At 41.5% G+C, this 22,241-nt stretch overlaps 1 protein-coding gene across 3 annotated transcripts in view; it reads left to right on the top strand.

Moving 5' to 3' along the window:
• The window catches only part of tafa5a (TAFA chemokine like family member 5a), a 148,591-nt gene that overhangs the window by 79,437 nt on the left and 46,913 nt on the right, over positions 1–22,241 (top strand). For all 3 annotated transcript variants that reach the window (XR_010802280.1, XR_010802279.1, XM_066669435.1), the window contains exon 2: positions 20,460–20,609. Coding sequence is in view for 1 of the 3 variants with exons in the window: in XM_066669435.1 (XP_066525532.1) it covers positions 20,460–20,609 (150 nt within the window). In the remaining 2 variants the exon portion in view is untranslated. The remainder of the gene's footprint in view (positions 1–20,459; positions 20,610–22,241) is intronic.

Here is a 22,241-nt window from a genome sequence, read left to right as displayed (position 1 = left end):
GCATGAAAATGCAATGAATTCAGATCCTTTAAGCAACACAGAAGAAGGTGCTTAAGAGCAGCTCTGCATGAGCTTAATATCAGCATGTGCAATAACAGATGATTGCTAAAGGACTATAAATCTCCCAGCACTGGACTGCATTTTCAAAACATAAGGTATATATCATTGTATGTAATGTATCATAAGTCATTTTAGTTGTAATGTGTATGTACTGGAATATTACTTACATTTCTGTATAACACGGTTTAACCAGTCCCACAGAAACGGCTACATCCATCTTATTCATGTTATGGTTAGGGTATTATTGACATATTGTGCATTTATTTTTCAGTGGTTACATACTATGGGCGTCATGGTTGTGTTGCATGGGAGTGTCGCTGCCACACTGTTCCAGAGTCTCAAGGTCCTGGGTTTAATACCCATGCCCCTACATACAGTACCAGTCAAATGTTTGGGCATGCCTACTCAAGGAGGGTTTCCTTGGGTTTTGGGTCATTTTCCTATTGTGAATGTGCAGTACCAGTCAAATGTTTTTTTTTTATACTTTAGATTCTTCAAAGTAGTCACCTTTTGATTTTGATGAAAGCTTTGCACACTCTTGGCGTTCTCTCAGTCAGCTTCATGAGGTCATCACCTGGAATGGTTTTCAGTGAACAGCTGGGGCCTCGTCAAGTGTTAATCTGTAGAACTGCTCACCTTCTTAATGTGTTTGAGACCATAACTTGGGTTGTGCAGAGGTAGGGGCTGGTACACAGTTCTGGTAAATAGCCCTATTCCAACAATGACTACTGAGAAGATGTGTCCAAACTTTTGACGGGCACTGTAGGTGTCTTCTGGGTGCTCAGGTATCCTCCCAGAGTCCAAATACACAGGTTTGTAGTGGATAGGCTGTGTGAAATTGTCCACAGGTGTGAGTGTGTGAGTGAATCTGTGAATGTGTGATTCCAGGTTGGCTCTAGACTCACCGCATTCTTGAACAGAATGAAGTGTTTACAGAAGATTTATGTATGATAAATTAATGGAAATCTCAGATTGCCATTTTGAATAAAAAAGGTTTGTATAAAAAGAGTAGCCCATTTTAGATCATGTATAACAGTGGATTTCAGAAGGTTTAACTTCACTTTTGGATCAGGCCCAACAACAGCCCTTAATGGAGGTAAACCCATTGTAATGCATGGCCTCACATGGTAATTCCTAAAGGCCATTTTCTCTTTCGTGCCAAAATTTCTTTTGCCTGGCACTACCGCAGTGGAGACGGGCAGGTAGGGACAAAAAGCTCCATTCTGCACATGGCTGTGTCGAGGGGAAGAGCAAGGTTGGAAGTGGAAGTGGTGGGGAGCTGGGGTGGGGTGGAGGGCTGGTTTGCGGGCATGTTGTTGAAGTGGTTGGAAACAATCGGGCGACATGAGATGACTTTTGTGCGCGTGCTGTTCATTGTCATTGCAGTCGGTTGTCAAAGTCATCATTGGTATGATTAGGGCTTCTTTGTGGAGCTGATTGCAGGCGGCTGAGGAAGACGGGAGACGGATTAGGGGAGCGTTTGATGAAGTGCCAGCCTGAGGTTACAGTGCAAGGAGGAGAATGACAAGACAACAGAGGCCGCCTTTGAAAATATGAAGTCCTTGCTTATGCTGTGTCATTTCCCCACCATTTCCAGACGTCATCAAAGCCCGGCGGCGATCAGATAAAACGCCTGGGTGGTGCTTTTATGAAACGCTTCGGAGGTGTAATTAGATAGGTCACTTACGGCAGTTGTGTGCGATTTTTTATTAATGCCTTATTGCTGCTTGAAATTCCACAGCAGAGTGCCGAAGCTCGGAGCACCGCATTCATACGTAATCTAGCTTTAAAGGATCGGCAGTCTGTGATTTCTGAGTGCGGGGGCTCTCTATGCACGGCATTATTCTGTTTTCTACAGTGCTACTCTATTCCTGTACACTGATTCAACCCATGCACTTTCTCCACATTTGTTGCTACTTGAACGTGGACTATTCCAATAATGTCTCTGGTGTTAGAGCAGCACTGTTATTAAGAGGAAACTGTGAGAAGTGAGGGAGAGGGTAGAGGGAGTAAGAGAAAGGTAAAGAGATAGAGAGAGAGAGAGGGGAGATGTGAGCTGTCTTTATCACCCAGCTGAAGCCCAAACGGCCTCGGCCAGCTGAATGAGAGTGAGATTAAAGACAGACCGTTTCGAGGCGGCATTCAATCTCTGAAGCCGGGACTTGCTGCCCGCTGCATGCTGATGAAGGCTCGTGAATGGCTTCATGGACCTCGCACCGCACACTGGGCCAGGACGGGGGGTGATTACGGCTCCTCAGGAGTGTAAATCTCTGACCTCATGATAGTCTCGCGGTCTGGTTCAGTGCAGCATGAAATCTATTTCAGCATGGTTCGATTCTGTTAGTTAAGAATCATGGTTATGAATCCAGAGAAGACACAAATTCAAGGATCTCTGTAGACTTTGAGTGAAACCCATTCCAATCCTTGCCCCTACCACTTAGCCCTACCACTTTCTATTCCCTCTGTATGTTTTTCTTTTATTCGTATCTGGATATACATTCACATTTACATTTACAGCATTTAGGGATTATCCAGAGTGACTAACAAAAGTGCTTAGTGTGTATCCAAACTCCTTCTGAGCTCAGACACTTCCCAGAACAAGGGCCAGTGCTGATATACAGCCCTTGGAACTGAGGTTTTTCAGAAACACGCTCCAAATGTGTTTGAATGCCTTGTGAATCACACAAAAGACCCACAAATGCCAGTACTTTCTCCTTAAAAAACGATGCTATTGTATTGTCTTAGTTTAATGTAGTTTTAATAACAAGCATGAACCTTTCCTAGTAGTATGCTTTTGTCTCTGCAGTTATCTTGTACATTTCCAGTTCCACCTTAAATACTGAAGCAAATACATTCTGGCTCTTGGTGCTACTTCAGCGTATAAATTTCAACCTGAAGATTCGGACATGACGCTGCCGAATAAAAAGTTGAATTCAGCTTCATATCACAGAACAGTTAGGAGTGGGTGATAATACAAAATGATCAAAATCCTCTGAAGGAACATGATGTCCTGAATGCAACTAAAGTCCTCCAGAGATCCTCTGATATCAGTGTAGATTGGTGAAGCTGCCTACCGAGCACCACTGGTAGCTAGGTAATGAAGCCCTAGTATTTGTATCTGTGTTCTGATGATGTAGCAGTCTCTTGAAAGTTCATCCTGTTTCATGGGACGATTTTAACCATTAAACGTTAAAACTTTTATAATATAAAAGGCCGATAATATATTTATATAAGAGGCCAATACTGATTTTATTATTATTATTATTATTATTATTATTATTATTATTATCATTATTAATATTAATATAAACCTTAAAAATGATTAACATCTTAAACAATGAACATCCAGAACTGGACTGGAGTTTTTCTTTTATTTATTTAATTATTATTATTTATTTTCCATTTATCTGTTTCTGGGCGGCACGGTGGTGTAGCAGGTAGTGTCACAGTCACACAGCTCCAGGAACCTGGAGGTTGTGGGTTTGATTCCCGCTCCAGGTGACTGTCTGTGAGGAGTTTGGTGTGTTCTCCCAGTGTCCGCGTGGGTTTCCTCCCCTATCCTGTGTTTTCTGCTGAAACCAGTTGGTAAGACATTACATGTAAACATGATCCGCTTGGTTTCTAACACTGCAAATTCTTTGCAGTTAAACCACCACCAACCCAATGCATCGATGCATTATTGCACCTCAACCCTTCGCCTCTTACACTCTCAGACAAATCGCCTCACGTTTGGGGCATTGGGTCTCCCCCCATGGGGTGAAAAATGGGCCGTGCTCGCTCACGATGAGGTGTTTTAACCTGTAAAAACGAAGACCGTTTAAAGACCAGCACCGTAGGCCTGCATGCTGTTCCTCTGGGAGCAAAAGCACACTTAATTACAGTCAGGTAACATTGCACGGAGTGGGCTGGGTTTCTGTGTGTGTGGGGGTTAAAAGAGAGGCAAGAAGGGGAGGATGTTTGTTTCTTCTCTCTTCCATCTCTCTTATTCTCTCCTGTTCTGAAGGACAATTATTTCTGGCTCTTTTTTTTTTTGTGTCAACAGCCTGGTATAAATAGCGTTTGTTATTAAAGGCTGAACTCTAAAATGTAGATCCTCTTCTGACGGAGAGTGTGATTTGTCTATGTAAATGAATTGAGCAAGAAAACAAGGTCATATAGGGAAAAGAGGCCATCTGTTTTCTAAGGGAGCAAGGTAGAGTTCCATTAAACCAAATGTGATTTAATTAAAGCCACTGCATTAAGCAAGAAGTGCACTCGCACAGAAAAAGCATGCACATGAACACAAGTATATACACAGCATAGAGCGGATGACTCGAGGCTACAGAATCAATTAGCTGAGGTGGTTGTTGATCATTCTCAGCAATATTGACATATGGTGGTGGTGTGTTAGTGTGTGTTGTGCTGGTACGAGTGGATCAGACACAGCAGTGCTGCTGGAGTGTATAAACACTTTTTAGATACACCTACCTTGTGTAGATGTACCTAATCTTTTCCTGCCCTCTGTGATGGTTTGGTGGACAATACAGCAGTGACATATGAGGAGTTTAAAAACTCCAGTATCACTGCTGTGTCTGATCCACTGGTACCAGCAGAACACTAACAAAGTGTCACTGCAGCATTAAGAATGATCCACCTTCCAAGTAATACCTTCCCTGTGATGGTCCTGAGGGGTCCTAAACATTAAAGGGCAGGGTGACGGGCAAAGAAGGTATGCAGAACACCAGACGGACTACTGTCTGTAGCTGTGAGACAACAGAGTCCTCCTGTATGATCAGCGGAGCAGAGAGACTGAACAGTGAGTGTAGAAACAAGGAGGTATTCATAATAATATGGCTGATTGGTGTATAGACCTGAGCATACAGAGGAATACAGAATAACATACACTCAGACAGAGGCAGATAAATGCGAGAAAATATCAAATCAGCTTTCTGGAAGCCCTCCAGCAAGCCACTAGAGCACTCAAGCAGCTCCAGCTTGGCCCCAAAAACAACGTCAGAAAAGACAGCGTCTTCACTTTTTCTGCAGAGCGCCGCTTTAATGAGAAATACCTCCAGAAGCTTCTCCACATTCCAGCGACTGCGACGGAGCGCCGACGCATCTGCTGTGCGGTAAACATGGCTGAAACTTTATCGTGTGATAAACTGTGCTTTCAATCTTGCTGATTCACTGGCGGGAAAAACGCTCACTCCACTGTAAGCAGAGATTTCTCTGACCCCAAACTGACATGAGATCTGCTTCTTTTTTTCCCCTTCCCTCAGCAGCACGTATGCAGACTCATGTGCTGGGTTCATCTCGACTGCTGCTGCAGGCTCTGTTCTTCAGGGCTGGGTTACAACAGTCAAGGCCTAGTCCTTGGTAGCCCTTAGGAATCTTGGCTTATTTTGGCCATTTTTCTGTGCACTTCTGATTTTACATTTACAAGCCACATTGAACAAAGCTGAACACATTTCATGTTTTATTTTCAGTCATCTCTTTCTTTCTTCTCTCTCTCTCTCTCTCTCTCTCTCTCTCTCTCTCTCTCTCTCTCTGTCTCTCTCTCTCTCTCTCTCTCTCTCTCTCTCTCTCTGTCTCTCTCTCTCTCTCTCTCTCTCTCTCTTTCTCTGTCTCTCTCTCTCTCTCTTTCTCTCTCTCTCTTTCTCTTTCACTCTCTCTCTCTGTCTCTCTCTCTCTCTCTCTCTCTCTCTCTCTTTCTCTGTCTGTCTGTCTCTCTCTCTCTCTTTCTCTTTCACTCTCTCTCTCTGTCTGTCTCTCTCTCTCTCTCTCTCTCTCTCTCTCTCTCTCTCTCTCTCCCTCTCTTCATCTTGCAGTAAAAAGTCAGTAGCTTCCAGTTTTTCTTTTCTGTTTCTTTATCAGATGAAAAATGACAAAGATATTAAAATAAATGCAGTGTCTTTTTAAAATCACATATAAATTATAATATCTCTGTTTTTACTTTGTCTATCCTCATTAAACTAAAAAGAACATGGAGAGCAAAGCTTGTTCCTCTGACAGAAATTGGGAGAGGTGCTCAACGTGACTTTGTTTTCACTCATCTCATCACTGCTGTGATCAGCGACTCCTGAGGGTTAAGGACCATGTTTTTGCATCAAATTTTGTAGCTTTTCTAAATGGATTGGGATTAAGTTTGGATTCTTCTGATGACCAATGGTAACAAATGCCCACACCCTGACCCCCTGTTCTGGAAACTCAAACAGATGAGGGTGCAGCCAGGTAGATCAAAACAAACAAAGGCAATAGGAGACTGAGTGATAACCCAGAGACACTGTGGGAAAGTTTTAATTTTTATTTCTTAGTTTTATTTGGAGTCATGGAAACTGTTCTTCTCCATGTTGTCCATTCGGTCCCACATTGTCAAGTATTATACCAAATATACAACTAAGGGATGGTATCCCAGATAGGGTTTAAGCCTAGTCCTGGACTACACGGCATTTTGAATAGTGATTTTCCATTGCAACTTGCATATAGTCCAGGACTAAGCTTAATCACTGTCTGGGAAACCAGCTCTATGTGTTTAGAGATTCATAGAGGCTTTTTCAGCACTGCTAAACCTCTCCTCTGATGATCATCCATTTCCTCTGATGACTGCATGGAGGGAAGACATGGCACAACAGAAAACAGAACTGCTCCCTGCTGTTTAATTTACTCATCTCCATCAGCAATATGATTTCTCAATGCTGTCCTCGTGTTTATTTGATATACACAGAAGACGGTCCTGATATAGTGATTCTATTTTTAATATCTTGCTTTACACCTGAAAATTTTGTGCCAACAAAAACGAAAAAGCAGTTGAACAGAAATGTGATGAAATCAGTAAGTGCTTAGTGATCTGAGTGCTGAATATCCCTGTATGTTTATTCATTCATTCATTTCGTGTAATCAATTCATCGGATACAGGAACACCCAGAGCACTCAGAAATAGTTGCACTGGAATGTACAATACAGCAAGTATAGAGCTTCTTTTACACAGTGGTAGACAACATGGCCTCAGACAGAAAGCTCCAGTTCCACATACTGGTGGCATTATTAGTTTAATTAGCACTTACTGGAAACTGTTGCTCTTTTCTAAATGAGCCTTGTGTTTTTGTCTTCCTTTAGATGCAGTTAACTTCATTACAGTTTCATTACACCTGTTAACAGAGAGGTATAAGTAAACATATCCAGCAGTTTACTCTCTTTTAATGAGCAAGGTCAACTACTTTAGGAATGGGGTCCTCTGACAGAGCTGCAAAGGAGGCTGAGACGACCATATTTGAAGCCAAGCACCATATAGGATGGGTTCTAATCTTAGACTGAAGTCTAATCATTGGCTATCTGTTAGCTGACCTCACTACAGATGGCTGGATGTCCTGAAATCCTCACAGCAATTTTGAAATATTTAAAGTGATGCCTACTTTGAAGAGGAAAAACTGGGAAAAAAGTAGAAAAGAAGGAAATCTCTGTTGATTCTCTAGATTAAAACGTATAGAAATAAATAAATAAACATGTTGATCAAATTTCATTTCAGAGACATGTTGGAATATCTCGTAACTGGGCTAAGTTTACGCACAGCTGGGCCCAGATGTTTGCTGCCAGTGAAATTGGAATCTGCCGCCGTAGCCCTGCATTAAACGACCTGTGGTCTCTCTCTCTCCCGTTGATTAAGCTTGTTAAAGCCATCATTTAAAACTACCCTGCCAGGCCAGAGGGACGCAAAGGCCATCCAGGTCCTACTTATTTAGCTCGCGCATCCAACTGACCACTCAAATACACAGCTTGCGTTTGGCTCTGCTTGTGGAACAGCTGCACGATTCCGTGAGCAGGAAGGTGCGGAGGTGTGCGCATGAAAAGAAAGGTCAGTGTTTCTCTATTCCTGTAAGGTTTCTGTGTTTCACAGGGAATGATACATGAGGAATTGCAGGCCTGGGTTGAAGTACCGGAGTTGTAGATAATGTGAGTAACAGGGAGGAAAAATATTTCCACTTTAGGAAGCAATCTTCCTGGAATTCTCTCCTCCAGCTCACATCCATTTAGATTTTTTTCTTCTAACCCTTAGAAGGCGGTTATTGCTCATAACAGCAAAAAGCAAAAGCATGATGTCAGGTCATGTGAAATATTTTCAATTATTATCTGGCAGCTCATGAAGAAAAGCAGGTTTCTTTTTGGAAATGATGTTTCTCGACTCTTAACCCAAACAATATACAGTAATGTGCAAAGGTTTTTGGCACCAGAGATTATGAGATTTAAAAACCCATTTATCTGAACAGTAAGTGTTCATTTGCTAAAAAACAAACAAATAAACAACAAATAATGGCCAACATTAGAATAAAACCAAATAACATTATTCCAGTGAGTGTGATATTCTGTGTTTTAACCTTTTCCAAATCTCTCCTCGTGGCAGTCTGTATTACTTGAGGTTATCAGTCAATGCCTAGTTTAAGCGGTTAATAAATAATGATTTTAAATAATGTGTGCTGATGATTTAACAAATTAATGCAAATCGAGGAGAATCTGAACAAAACACACCTTTATAGAAAAATCTTATATTTCTTATTTGTTATATATTTATATAAATGGCATTAATTTAAATATATATAATTACCTTAGGTGACTAAGACTTCTCCACGGTACGGTATATGTTTTGTACTGTGTACACTGTCATACAAACCATACAGGTACTTTTTGTTTGCTTCAAGACAGCGTGAATGTAAAGACGCAACATTAAAGGTACCCCACATTGTCGTTTTCAGAACTAACACTTTTAGATAAATTAAATAAAATACAACTTAAATGTCTATGATTAAATAGAATATAATACAATTATATTCCCAGATTAAAGTTAACTGGGGGTCCTACCAATGTGACAGTGAAAGGTACCACCAATTTCCAAATTTCATTATCAGCATCTGCTGAGTATACCAGTGGCTGCATGTTCTAGACCCCCAAAGTGCTTTCCATTCTTTGTAACATAAAGGCATCACCACAGCCACCCAGGAAGGTGTGATGGCAGCCAATCTGCACCAGTACATTGACCACACATCAGCTATTAGGCTCAGAGGAGACCAGATTGAAATATAGAGCATATAATTTATGACATCAGAGAGTCATCATTATCTGACAGATGACACCATTTAGTCAGTTCTTTGTCGCTATCCCTGCATTCGGACTTAGGATCCACACAGACCAGAGACTGTGCCCCCTGTTGGCCCCACCAACACCATATCCAGCAGCCAGCCAAGCACATAGGGCTTATCTAATCCAAGTGGTGGCTAAACCCAAACCTGCTTAGCATGCATTTGCTTGTTTTGGTGTTTCAGTATGTAATTTATGTGTGTTCCACTGTTTCTTTTGTTAGTTTGCTGCTCGTTGAATAACCATACATTTGTTATGAGCACTGGCCAGTGAAGTGTGCAGAATTATTAATGTCCGCTGTATCTTGGGGTTGTGGGTTCGAGCCCTGCCTCAGGGGACTGTGTTAGAGAAATTTGGTGTGTTCTCCCCGTGTGTACGTGGGTTTCCTCCCACAATCCATGCAGAAAGCCCATATGTGTTTGTGTGTGTGTGTGTGTGTTGCCCTGTGATGGACTGGTGCCCATTCCAATGTGTGTTCCTGCCTAGTGCCCAGTGATTTTGTGTAGGCTCTGGACCCACCACGACCTTGTGCTGGAAAAGAGGTTACAGACCATGAATGAATGAATGAGTTAATATTTTCTCATTATTATTTTTCTGCATTACAGTGCTCAGTGCGTAATCAATTAATAAATGATACACATCCATTAGCGCACATTGGGTTCCAATCCTGTGAGCTTATCCTGTAGCATGAAAGATTTAACTAGAGATATGCCTGTGTGTGTTGGTGTGTGGTTTACAGTAAATCTGCCTGCCTTACTACTACAGTGAACACTGGACTTGGCCAGTACTGTACCCTTTTATTTACAATCGTGTTTAGATATGATGTGGCAGCTGGGCCGAGGAGGTGACGGCTAGCTGACCTCAGTGTAACACTTCTGAGAGGAGTTCGGCAGCCCGCAGAAGCCGTGACAGTTTTAATATACACTGTAACACAGATACTAAATGAGAATCACTGGAGTGGGCTTATCTCCTCGAAAACACATTGTTATTTCCTAGCTGGGGGCTGTGACTTACACACTTTGTTTTTGTCTTGATGTTTATATGTTTATTTACTTATTTATTTATTTGCTTATCATAACGAGGGGAGCGCAGGCGGCAGAATAAAAAAAAAAAAAAAACACCCCTCTTTCTGACACACGCTGCTTGTGTGAACTCTCACATGCCCAGACCTCCAAGAGATTCCGCCAGCTATGGCAAAAATTAAAGAGATGTTTGCACACATCCTCAACCAGCGTGGGCTTTTAGGAAATGTGTCACATCCAGGTTTTTTTCTTCCCCTCTGTGATGAGTTTTTATTCCTCCACAAGGTGATATCTGTATATAATAAAACAACACATGATCAAACAGCTGGACAGTGGCTATTATGAACTTTAAAGACATCAAATCGAATCCAATGATCGCTGTCTCCATCTGCCTTTTCAAAACCTCAACCACCACTGCACTGATCAAACACCAATGAACATACTGGATCAGCCATAGCATTAAAAACACTTGACCCTAACCCTCATTGTCCGTTTTATCAGCTCCACTGACCTTGTAGATGCACTGTGTAGCCTAACATTTGTTCTGCATGTTTGTTTGCTCTCTCTCCCTGTTCTTCAAGGGTCAGGACCACCCCAGAGCAGGTATGGCTCGGGTGGTGGATCATTCTTATGTGACATTGACGTGGCGGTTGTGGTGTGTTAGTGTGTGTTGTGCTTGTACAAGTGGATCAGACACAGCAGGTCTGCTGGAGTTTTTAAACCCCGCAGTGTCACAACCGGAATGAGAATAGTCTATTAATCAAAACATTCTAGCCAATAGGGTCCTGTGGGCAGCGTCCAATGCCCACTGATGAAGGACCACATGATCAACACAAACTGCACCAACGAATGAGCTGCTGTCTCTGACTTTATATGTACAAGGTGGACCAACAAGATTGGTGTCTAATAGAGTGGACAGTGGGAGGGCACAGTGTGATTGTTAACAGTCGTAAAAAGAAAAAAAAATCTATATGCAAGAAATATAAGCTTAAATTATAAATAACTCAAACAAATGCACCCATTTCGTGGCATTACCATAAAGGTTTCCGATGTGAGCATTAGCAGCGACACTCATGATTTGGCTCGCTGCGGGGTTCTGAAGGGCTCGCGAAAACACAAAATCAATCATGTATTTTTAAAACCACTCATTCTGGAGCTGAACATTCGTCAACTGCCCCTAATGGATGGAGAAAGCAATTCTAATATGCCTGGAGAGCAGGGAGAAAGAGGGATGAGAAAAATGTAGCATATCAATAATCATAGCGTTTATTAAGTTGTTCTGATGTGAGCGTGGCCACGGTCATTCATCTTAACAGTAGATACAGGTCCGCATGGACAGCGCACATACATTTAAATCAGCCCCATCATTCAGTTGACAGCTGGACTTGATGGAAAAACATCAAAAGGCAATCTGTGTTCATGAAAAGCCAAACCATAAGAGAAAACATTGAGACAAGGGCACGGAAAAGGTGGTCTGTGTGGCTTTGTTCTTTGCGTGTATGTCCCATGCCAAAAAATGCCTTGCTGGGCTGAACACAGTGGAAAAAAAATGATCCCAAGCCTAATTCAGCAGAGATGACTTCACTGCCCAAGTCCATGGCCAGGTGAGATTGAAAGAGTTTGTGAACACTTTGAAAGAATCTACATTGACATGGTACTTGCTGTTATCCTGAGAGATGATGCTTACTTGAATACCATTAGGACTAACTTAGGATATGTTGTTATAGAGCAAGGGTTCACCTAACCTTTATAAGAACACCGGATGAGAGCCCCTGGCAGTTTTCATAGACCTCTGTGTAGAAGGTGCAATATTTTGATTAATTAAATTGTTGCTGCTACCCTTTTCTGCATTTTCATTGGTTGAGAAGAGCACGCCATATCAGCCTTGGGCTGAAATGGAGAAAAACATTAACTGTGCTGAATATCTGATCACAAAATGGTTCCCAAGCACACAGGATATACTTGAGCATGAGCAGTAACCATCTGAGCATGTGCACACCTGTGGATAATTTCACACCCTCATCCAGTCACTCACACCTGGACAATGTTGAGAGTTTCGCTCAGATAATCCCCCTACCAATGTATGTGTTTTATTTTATTTATTTTTTTTTTTTTTTTTGGATTTATGGGAGGATATCCACACAGACACATAGAGAACTCACCAAATCTTCACAGACAGTGACGTGAGGCATAGAGGCATATATTGAACCCAGGACCAAGACCATGCCACCCTTTATAGAAGGTAGTATTTAATATCAACAGTCTATTTTGCACTTCATACACTGGAATGAATTCTGAGCTTATATATATATATAAATTTAGAGCTGGACTCAATAGAAAGCTGAACCCAGGGGGCTGGTTAGCAGGTGAAAAAGGTATTGCGTATAGAAGAAAGCTGGAGCTGTTGCTGTGTAGGAAGGTGCCATACAAAGACCAGTTCAGGAAATCTCAGGCATGTCAAAGAGCCCTAGATTTCTTGTGAGAATATCTGCATTCAGGAGTCTTCAAAGAAGCAAAGGATTTGAACTCATGTCACTGAGAAATACAGCAAAATGTCAAGACGTGTGTTCATGATCTAAAACTCCATCTCATTACAGTGATGCACTCTGAAAATAGAGGAGCAAGCAGCAACTCCATCTGAGAAGACGTCCTAATGTAGAGCTCATCTGAGCTCCAGACTAATGTGTTTCATTACAAAAAGAGCGTAATTAGTCTTGTTTAATTGGAGTGAGTGGGATAAAAAGATGAATCACACACTGACACTCCTTCTTAGTAGTGTTCAGCTAATTCAGACACACCTAGTCTTAATAGATGCCTAATATCAGGAAGCATTGCTGTCTCCATACACTAAATATTGACAGTAGAGGAAGTCATAGAGTAGATATCAGTGACTTTCAAATTACCAGAGATTCCCCTTTCAGCTGTAAGTGAAAATACTTAATTTCTTTAGGACAGAGGTATTTAAATGTTTTCTGCAGAAGCCCCCATTGCATGTGTTTAAGGGGTACACTGTCTCTTAAAAAAAAAAAAAGAAAAGTGGGAAAAGTCATCCCATATATTCAGGAAATTATTTGGTCTAAAAATTACCCTATGCTAAATTTCTCATAACCCTGACTCATGGCTGTATCTTTTAAGGCTTAGATGTCAATGATTTAACTGTTTCAGTGCCATTAAATAATACTTCATCTAAAACACTCTTGAGTCAATCGAACTTCAACAGTTCATCTTATAAATCAAAATGGTGACAGAAAAAGGACAAAGTCAGTAAAACTGATGGTGGTAATGACAGATCAGATTTTCACATATCACTGTCCACTTAAAAACCCCTATCTCCCAAAATAGTTACTTTAAAAGAGAAAGAAACCTCCTTAACTTTCAATGGAAGTGAATGTAATATTTTATTCCTAGTCATTTTGGAGCATTTCTATTGGTTCATTGATTGTGATTTTTTACACTATTTGAAGGACAGAAGCTGTGTTCAAATGATGTAGTAAACTAAAAATTGACAAAAATGGAGATACATGTTTTTAATTGGACAGCGACAACTCCAGAGAAACTCAGCAGAATCAGATTCAGGTTTTAATTTTGTGGAGTGGTCCTTATATATGTGGGAGATTATCTGTGTCAGGAGCATTCTCGTAGATTAAAACATTATGCATACTTTAGGCATGGGGAAGCACCTGTGAAGTACAGAGATAGTGTGATTCTCTGGAACATTATTCACACATGCACTTACTCCAACTTCACCTAGACTTTGTAGTAGGGTGCTAGTAGGTTAAGTCTGGGTAAAGTGCGGAACAAGTATTCCGGGTATTTGCGTTCACACATACATCTCCTCTGGTGTGTGTGTGTGTGTGTGTGTGTGGGGGGGGGGGGGTCTGAATAAATTCTGGCCTACTTTGCATGTGTTGCATGGGGTGAAGGCTAGCAAAGTTACACAGGAGGAATAAAGCATTTTTGACCATAGCCCTAAGGCTTATGTCGACCTTACACCAAGCAACTTTTCAAGTGTTTTTACTGTCGCAAACAAATTTCCAGAGTGAGTCTTGGTGGACTTGCAGCACACTCCCATCATGTTGATCACTTGGTGTGAGATGGTTAAAAGAGCTCAGATTTTTCTAATTTTAACACATTCATTATCTGTAACCCTTATCCAGTTCAGGGTCACGGTGGGTCCAGAGCCTACCTGGAATCATTGGGCGCAAGGCGGGAATACACCCTGGATGGGGGTGCCAGTCCTTCACAGGGCAATACACACTCACACATTCGCTCCACCAATCCACCTACCAACGTGAGTTTTTGGACTGTGGGAGGAACCCAGATCACCTGTAGGAAACCCACACGGACACAGGGAGAACACACCAACTCCTCACAGACAGTCACTCGGAGCGGGACTCGAACCCATAACCTCCAGGACCCTGTGTTTAATATTACCACAAATATTTAGTCTTTGCTCATACTAATAGTGATGTGGACATTATAAATACCAAATAAACATTGCAAATTACCATACAATATATAGCAAAACTGGTTATATTTTTAATTAATTATGTAGTGTTTGTGAGGTGGGTAAAGTGGCCCTGCCCATTAGTTGGTGCAGACTTCCAAGCCCCACTGAGGAATCTAGCTGCAGTCTTGCATTTTAGTGACCCTGCAAGGTTCTCTGTCTTTTCAAAAGCGTACTTTATGACAAAAGATTCTATGAGATTGTCTTCAGATGTGAGAGGGTGTCTAAGAGTCTTTCCAAACTCTTTAAGTCTATGGTTAGCATTAAATGAAAGGAGAGTGTCAAAGAGCCCACAAAGATTACGAACAGTTGCTGAAGAAATAACGGTGACATCACAGAAGTTAAGTGTGATCTCTGGAAATTTAGAGATTATGGCACTTTGGCCCAATGAGTAGAATTATAGTTATCAGGGTTGAGTTTGAGGAAGTGTGTATTCCTCCAGTGCCTAAGGTGTGGATACAGGACCCCAGGGCCAGGGTGCTAGTGTGGAAATGACTTTGGCGCTCGCACAGATTGAGTATCATCAGCGAAACAGAGAAATTGTAGACCATGATGATTAATGATCTGGCCGAGGGGCAACATGTAAATGACTTGACAATAAACATCAATCACTAAATCACTGTTCATTGATGTCATTGATGATATAATAAATCAAATTTTCTCTAAATTAATATTTAAATTAATGTTACTTAAGGGGTATCTTAATAAATGATGCCTGAACTACCGTCAATAGACGGAACATGTCTTGTAAATAATAGCTGAAAAGTTGGAGAAGCAGGGTTGTCAGGAAATGTGGGGTGGGGGAGTGAGTGTACAGTGGTTTCTCCTCCCTCAGCATCCATGGCTGTAGTGTCCAGTAGTGACTATTGAGAGAAAGAGTCCCTATAGACTGGAGTATACAGCATGGATAAGCAAGTTGATTTGCACTTTGTGTATGTGTGTGTACATACTTAATTGTATATTAGGTTTCATTAACACTGTGAGGACCAAAATATATATACATATATACATAGACAAGTTTTAATTTAAAAAAGACATTTTGGTCTCTCTCTCTCTCTCTCTCTCTCTCTCTCTCTCTCTGTGCTAAAATCAGACAAAATATTTTGCAAGTGGTGTGGATGGAAACATTTTCCTCTGCTCATGTAGGAAATTTTCAAAGTGAAATCTGACAGGCAAAACACAGACTAGTGTTTCTGCACAGGGAAGTACTGAAAGAGAGAGAGAGAGAGAGAGAGAGAGAGAGAGAGAGAGAGAGAGAGAGCAAGAGAGATTCCCCGCTGCACTGCACACATGACAAGTCATTATCAGGCATCATCCAGAAGAACAGGGAGGAGGAGGAAGTTAAATAAAAAGAAAGACGATGAAAAGGAAAGGAGAGAGAGAGAGAAAGAAAGGAGGGAGACAGCCGTGGATATTTGGCTGAGTCCCACTGAGAGTGACATGTGGGATTAAAAAGCCTTTATCAAGGGGAAGCTGAGGAAGACAACAGCACAAACATCAACAGCCAACCATCAGCGTTGATTTACATCCATTTAAAAAATAACAGCAACAGTAGTGATATGACTGATAAATTCTGGCAGAGACAGAAAAGAGGTGGGGGGAGAGAGAGAGAGAGAGAGAGAGAGACATGATGCAGAGAGAGAGACAGATGTAAAGAGACATTTTGAGAGAGAGAGAGATAAAGGTTTAAAAGAAGAGCCAATGTATGAAGAAGTGAGGTGAAGACATTTTATGGACTGTAGTTTGTTTACTCTGACTCCCAGTTCTTTCCAAAACTCTGAGGAGACCCACTTGTGCTTTGTCTTGGAGCTGAAGCACCCCCATTTTAAGTCTTCTGTTTCTGCCTGCATTAAGATTGCAGCTCTATTTAAGAGCTCCATTCAACCTGGTACTCTGTTACCATAGCATTCAGCATTTTAAATACACTACAGATACATCCCTCGCCAGTGCAGGAACAGCCTCTACCCCTCCAGGAACACTTTAATGTAGACACTGGAACACTGCTACGAAGATTTGTTGTATTTACATAAATGTGAGCTCATGCTACTCATATTAAAATATCGTTTTTGGATCATAAACACCCAAACCAAATAATGTCCTATGGAAAATGTTCTACCCCTTAGCTGATGCTTGGCTTTGATCATGGTGGCTTTAGACTCATGTATGGCTGCCTCAGAGCTACCCTCTCTAGCGAGTACACTCCTGCATTCACAAATATAAATATAAAATATAAACAAGGTGTATGTAACAAAAACCCACAGAGAAGGAAACTGTAGCCCTGACATCTCTACAGCAGATGTATTCAGAAATCAACTGTGGTGCAGTGATGAAGGGATGAGGTGGATGATACAGGTGCAAGTTGGAGTTTAATAGCACAATGACAGAACAAGGCTAAACTGATACTAAACAGACAACAGATTTGAACCTGAAACAGATACAAACTCTCACTAGGACAAAGCAGAAAGGAATACAGAGAAACTAAAGCCAAGGAATTCAAACTAGGAACTAAACAGAAACAAAAGAGAACATTGAAACTAACAAAAACTACATCCCTATTCAGACAGGATTAGTTTTACCTGTGGACGTGTGGGTAAAGTAATTATTACCTGAGTTTCTCAGTAATTTTAATCCTGTTCCGAATAGACCATTTCAGTCATTTTTACAGAGTGCGCCCTCCCGTTTCATTAAAGATTCCTGAGCCCTTTACCTACTGTAAAACAAGCAAAATGTCTGAAATGAAATGTGGGGGAATATTGCGTCATATTCCGGAGAAAATATGTTTTTTGCTGGTTTCCTCGAGAATGGAGAAGCTGAAGGAGGCGTTTAGTGATTGGGTTTACGGTTTAATAAAAGCTTAGCGGCTGAACGACGCTCAAATGACAGACCTGTAGGTATGTCTACAGTGGCTTCCATGCGTGTTATGAACATGTGTCGTTACTATTAAACGGTTTATAATATCAGTTATAATAACTGCATGAAGAATTAGTAAAGTTGTGTGCCACCTTCTCGCCCACTGTTTGTTATAAAGGACTAGAAGATAAAGTCGTTGAGGGCTGTATGTTTTTGGTGGGAGGGCCTCAACACAGTTGTGACTGTCTTTAAACTCCAGTAGCTTAGCTGTGTATGATCTACACTGTGTGACAGCAGTGCATAAATAGATTAGCCCCTCCCATCTCTGTTATTTTCCCCGATTTGTGGATGCTAACTTGTGGAAAAATTACATTAACCCCAGCTCCCCATGTAAAACTAATCACGTCCAAATAGGGCTTAAGCCAGGAATAGCACAGGATCAACACACAGACAAAGCCAAATGAACAGGGTTAGTACACATGCATTGAAAGCAGAGACACCTGTGAACCACAGTCATGACACAGAAGGGGGGGTGTGGCAACAAGAGATCAAATGAGTAGCCACATGGGATCACATGAGGTGAGATTTTAAATAATAAATGACCACTGTTTATAATAAATTTGTAATAATGTAGTTTTGTTTTCTTACTCTGACATATTCTTTTTTGTTCACAGTCTTAGTGACAGGAGTTTATTTTATATTTTTATTATTCATTCATTCATTCATTCATTATCTGTAACCCTTATCCAGTTCAGGGTCGCGGGGGGGTCCAGAGCCTACCTGGAATCATTGGGCGCAAGGCAGGAATACACCCTGGAGGGGGCACCAGTCCTTCACAGGGCAACACAGACACACACACACACATTCACTCACACACTCACACCTACGGACACTTTTGAGTCACCAATCCACCTACCAGCGTGTGTTTTTGGACTGTTGGAGGAAACCGGAGCATCCAGAGGAAACCGGAGCACCCAGAGGAAACCCACGCGGACACAGAGAGAACACACCAACTCCTCACAGACAGTCACCCGGAGCGGGAATCGAACCCACTACTTTTATTAGAGTTATTCAAAATAAATATGTGAGAAATGTAGCATCATGGAGTTTATGCTGCTTATGGACCCTTGTATCAGGTTCTGGTGTCAAGTTCTTAAAAACTGGCGATGTAGTGCTTTTGGAGTAGCCAGCTGATTACCTCTGCTCTACAGGAGAATGCCTGTGTATCTGTGAACTTCAACTCAGAAGAGGTTGTCTCATGAAGCATGACAATATTTCAAAACACTGGAGTCAGGGTCCTGACTTGGTGTCCATCTTTTCTGCTGCCCAAATACTTTTGTTAATGCATTGTCTAAAGTTTTTGCATTTTTTTTCACTGATGGCCTTGATTTTGTATGCACTTCTCTCAGTAAAAATAAGCTTTAAACATGATTGCAGCTATAAATTGAGAGGGAACACTGGATAAAGTCTTTTGTCCCTGTACTTTGCATTGATTTACATTCAGATTACATATACTTTACATTCAGATTATGGAGATTATGGGCTGCGGTTCTCTGCACACTCTAACCGAAGCTGAGCCTGACCCCACAGTCCTTCATTTTTGAATTCTCAAACTCAAAACCACAGTGTAGTTTTAGTAAAGAGGGATTTTAGAAGGAGATACTTAAAGCTGTGCGGTGGATACATTAATAAACATTGGGAATTAGGCCTCTGCTTAATAGAACGGGGTCAGTGACAGGAAAACTCTGTTCAACACATATAGGAACAGACACGCAAGGAAGGCCTTTGTGTCTTGTTTTGCAAAAGGTTGAATAACCTGTGTCGTCCCACACACACTCCTGTGACACCTCGGTGAGGCAGTGCCTCTGATGGATCTCCATTAGCCCGAGTGAGACCTCTGCGTTGCTGTAATTAACTCTCATAGCCTCGGTAGCCAGGCTGTGGGCTCGGGGCCAGATTAGATCAGACCTCTGACCTCAGTGCCAATCAAAATGAAGACGTCTGGCAGTGGGGAAAAAAGGCCCCTGAGGACCAGCCCTGGAGCCTCTATCACCTCCACACACATACACAGGTTAATCGGTGTGGAGCACCAGGGCAATAGTGTCAGCTCGCTCTAACCGAAATCCTATAGCACTGCTTTCATTTTAAAGTGCTTTAGTATGAATGCACTGCACTCCGTATATGAACTGCATACACGGCACTGTCAGTGCAGAGAGGACAGAGGAGCTCTTCCAGACATAAAGTAAATACCTCTAGGCAAATGTCTGGAGGGGATCGCCTGCTTTAGTTCCTCTCTGCCATTATGTTCTAAGATGTACTTATGTCTTATGCACTGTGACGCTGGGAAATCTTTTGTTATACAGTTCAAATAAGCCGGCTAATAAAAGTATAAGCGACAGAGTAAAAGTCAAAAATCCCCCATTAATGTATCATAGCTCCTTTCAAACACGGATACAGTATGAATTAATGATCGAGTCCATGGACCAAGGGATGTATATTTAATAGGTGGGGCCACATAGACACCAGTGACGGAGACTTGAGTTTAACTTGAGTCATGTGTTGACTGACTTCTAACTCAACTCATATATTTAACATTTTTATATCCATATATAACTCGTATATATATATATATATATATATATATATATATATATATATATATATATATATATATACATATATATATATATTTTATTTTTATTATTTTTTTTTTTTTTCCATTCATTTGGCTCAGAACTCGACTTAGCTCAGACACCTCATCTCAGAGACTCACACATCAGAGACTAGAGACTCACCTCAGACTCACACTTTGAAAACTACAGACTAGCTGCGAGTGTTTTGGGATTACTTTGTAACTTGTTGTGGGATCATTGTATAACATATTTGTTTGCATCTGGTTTTGCCTGTTGTAGGTCAGTTGGCAGCAGGGACCTGTGAAATCGTCACATTGGACAGAGACAGCAGTCAGCCACGAAGGACCATCGCCCGACAGACTGCCCGCTGTGCCTGTAAGAAAGGCCAAATCGCTGGCACGACGAGAGCTAGGCCCGCCTGTGTGGACGGTAAGAGGAACTTTATGTAAACATACACTGTAAAAGCCATATTGGACCTAGACATATAGGTGTTATGGGTGATATAGATGTTACTGCAGACCACTACACTATGGGAGGGTCCCATTTACTGGTACACTGTTGTTATCTGCAGGTAAAGACACTATAAAATCCCTTCAAAGATACAGCAGGGGTCTTAACCTACAGCTGTATACTTCTCCAAGAGCACAAAATAAGGAATATCAGTATGATTTCATAACAGCAAAAAGAAATGTCTGAGTTAAAACGGGATGTATGAAAACAATTCAGCCTAAAACCTACACTTAAAATAAAATATGGTACAGTTATATTCCCTAATTTAAGGTGCTAAGATGTACCATGGGGGGTACATAAAAAATATCACCACACTGACAATTTTTTTGAGAGTATAGCTCTGGTGGAAGTATGGCCTCAATGTAGCTAACAAGTAATGATAGCATTACACAACTGTGAAAGCACCACACATTTTCTCAACCATTTTATGATCAAGTACATCAATTGAAGGTTTACTAATGTGTAATTATGATATTTCTTTTAAATATGTTGTTCGTAAACATTTGACATGGACAAATATGCAGTTGTTGAGTCTGATTGTACTCAGTCTGATTTTTTCTCAGAAATTTGGGAGACCCTGAGGTCAGAATCTAAGATGGCCGCCCACTTATCAACAGTCTGCAAAACATTATTGTAGATTATTAGTACTTCTATTTGTGTTTCATTAAATAAGTCAAACACAATACATTTAGTATTAGTCCAACTGCTGTATGTAGACGTATTTCCATGGTGTTTGGTTCTGTAAAATATCACATAAGGTGCTATTATCAGCTGGCAGTGCTAATGATACTAACCAGGAAAAAGCTAATAATGAAAACCTAGGGAATACAGTTTTCTGAATGTTTAACTGAAACATGGTGTGACATAATTCTCATTTCAAACATCTCACCTTTTGAGGTAAATGAAAGGCAGCATTAATGCTGTGCCTCTCTGTTGAGCTGCTAGCGAGCAATGAGGGTTTAACACACAGAAGCATCAGAATCCTTGTTAGCCAGAAACACCACTAGAGCACCTAAAGAACACTGCAATCTCTTTTACCTCTTGTTTGTTTCAGGGCAGCGTGCCCCGTGCATGAAGCTGTGTTGTGTAAACCCTGGAGCTGTGCTGCTAGTGCTGGGTGTGTGAGGAACGGCCTGTTTGTTTCTGTGGCGTGGCTCTAAACGAGCGGGGCTAGTGAGCGTGGAGAAGAAACAGTGTGCTATTAGAACAACAAACCCCCTTTATTCCTCCCCCGTGCGCACTAGCATAGCCACGCTTTAGTATTGGTGTCACAGCACGTCTGAGCCCTCACACACTCACACGCTCTCTCCCTTGGCAAGCCATGGCCGGCGTGGCCCAGAAATAAGCAGGACGCAGTCCACTGGAGGGGAAGAAAAGGAAAGAGAGGGAGGGAGAAAGAGGGACAGGGAAAGAGAAACAAATGAGATTTCAATCAGTTTAATCTGCTGGAGTCCTCAAGGTCTCGGCACAGTTGTGTTATCACCACGCTCGGTGCGACACACTCCTTGTCCTTCATTCGGCACTCTCCTTTCCAGGAGGTCAGTTCTTAAG

The sequence above is a fragment of the Hoplias malabaricus genome, chromosome 4 (assembly GCF_029633855.1).
Source record: "Hoplias malabaricus isolate fHopMal1 chromosome 4, fHopMal1.hap1, whole genome shotgun sequence".
Classification (NCBI taxonomy): Eukaryota; Metazoa; Chordata; class Actinopteri; order Characiformes; family Erythrinidae; genus Hoplias; species Hoplias malabaricus.
Note: the sequence above shows the minus strand (reverse complement) of the source record. Positions and strands in the feature narration are given on the sequence as shown.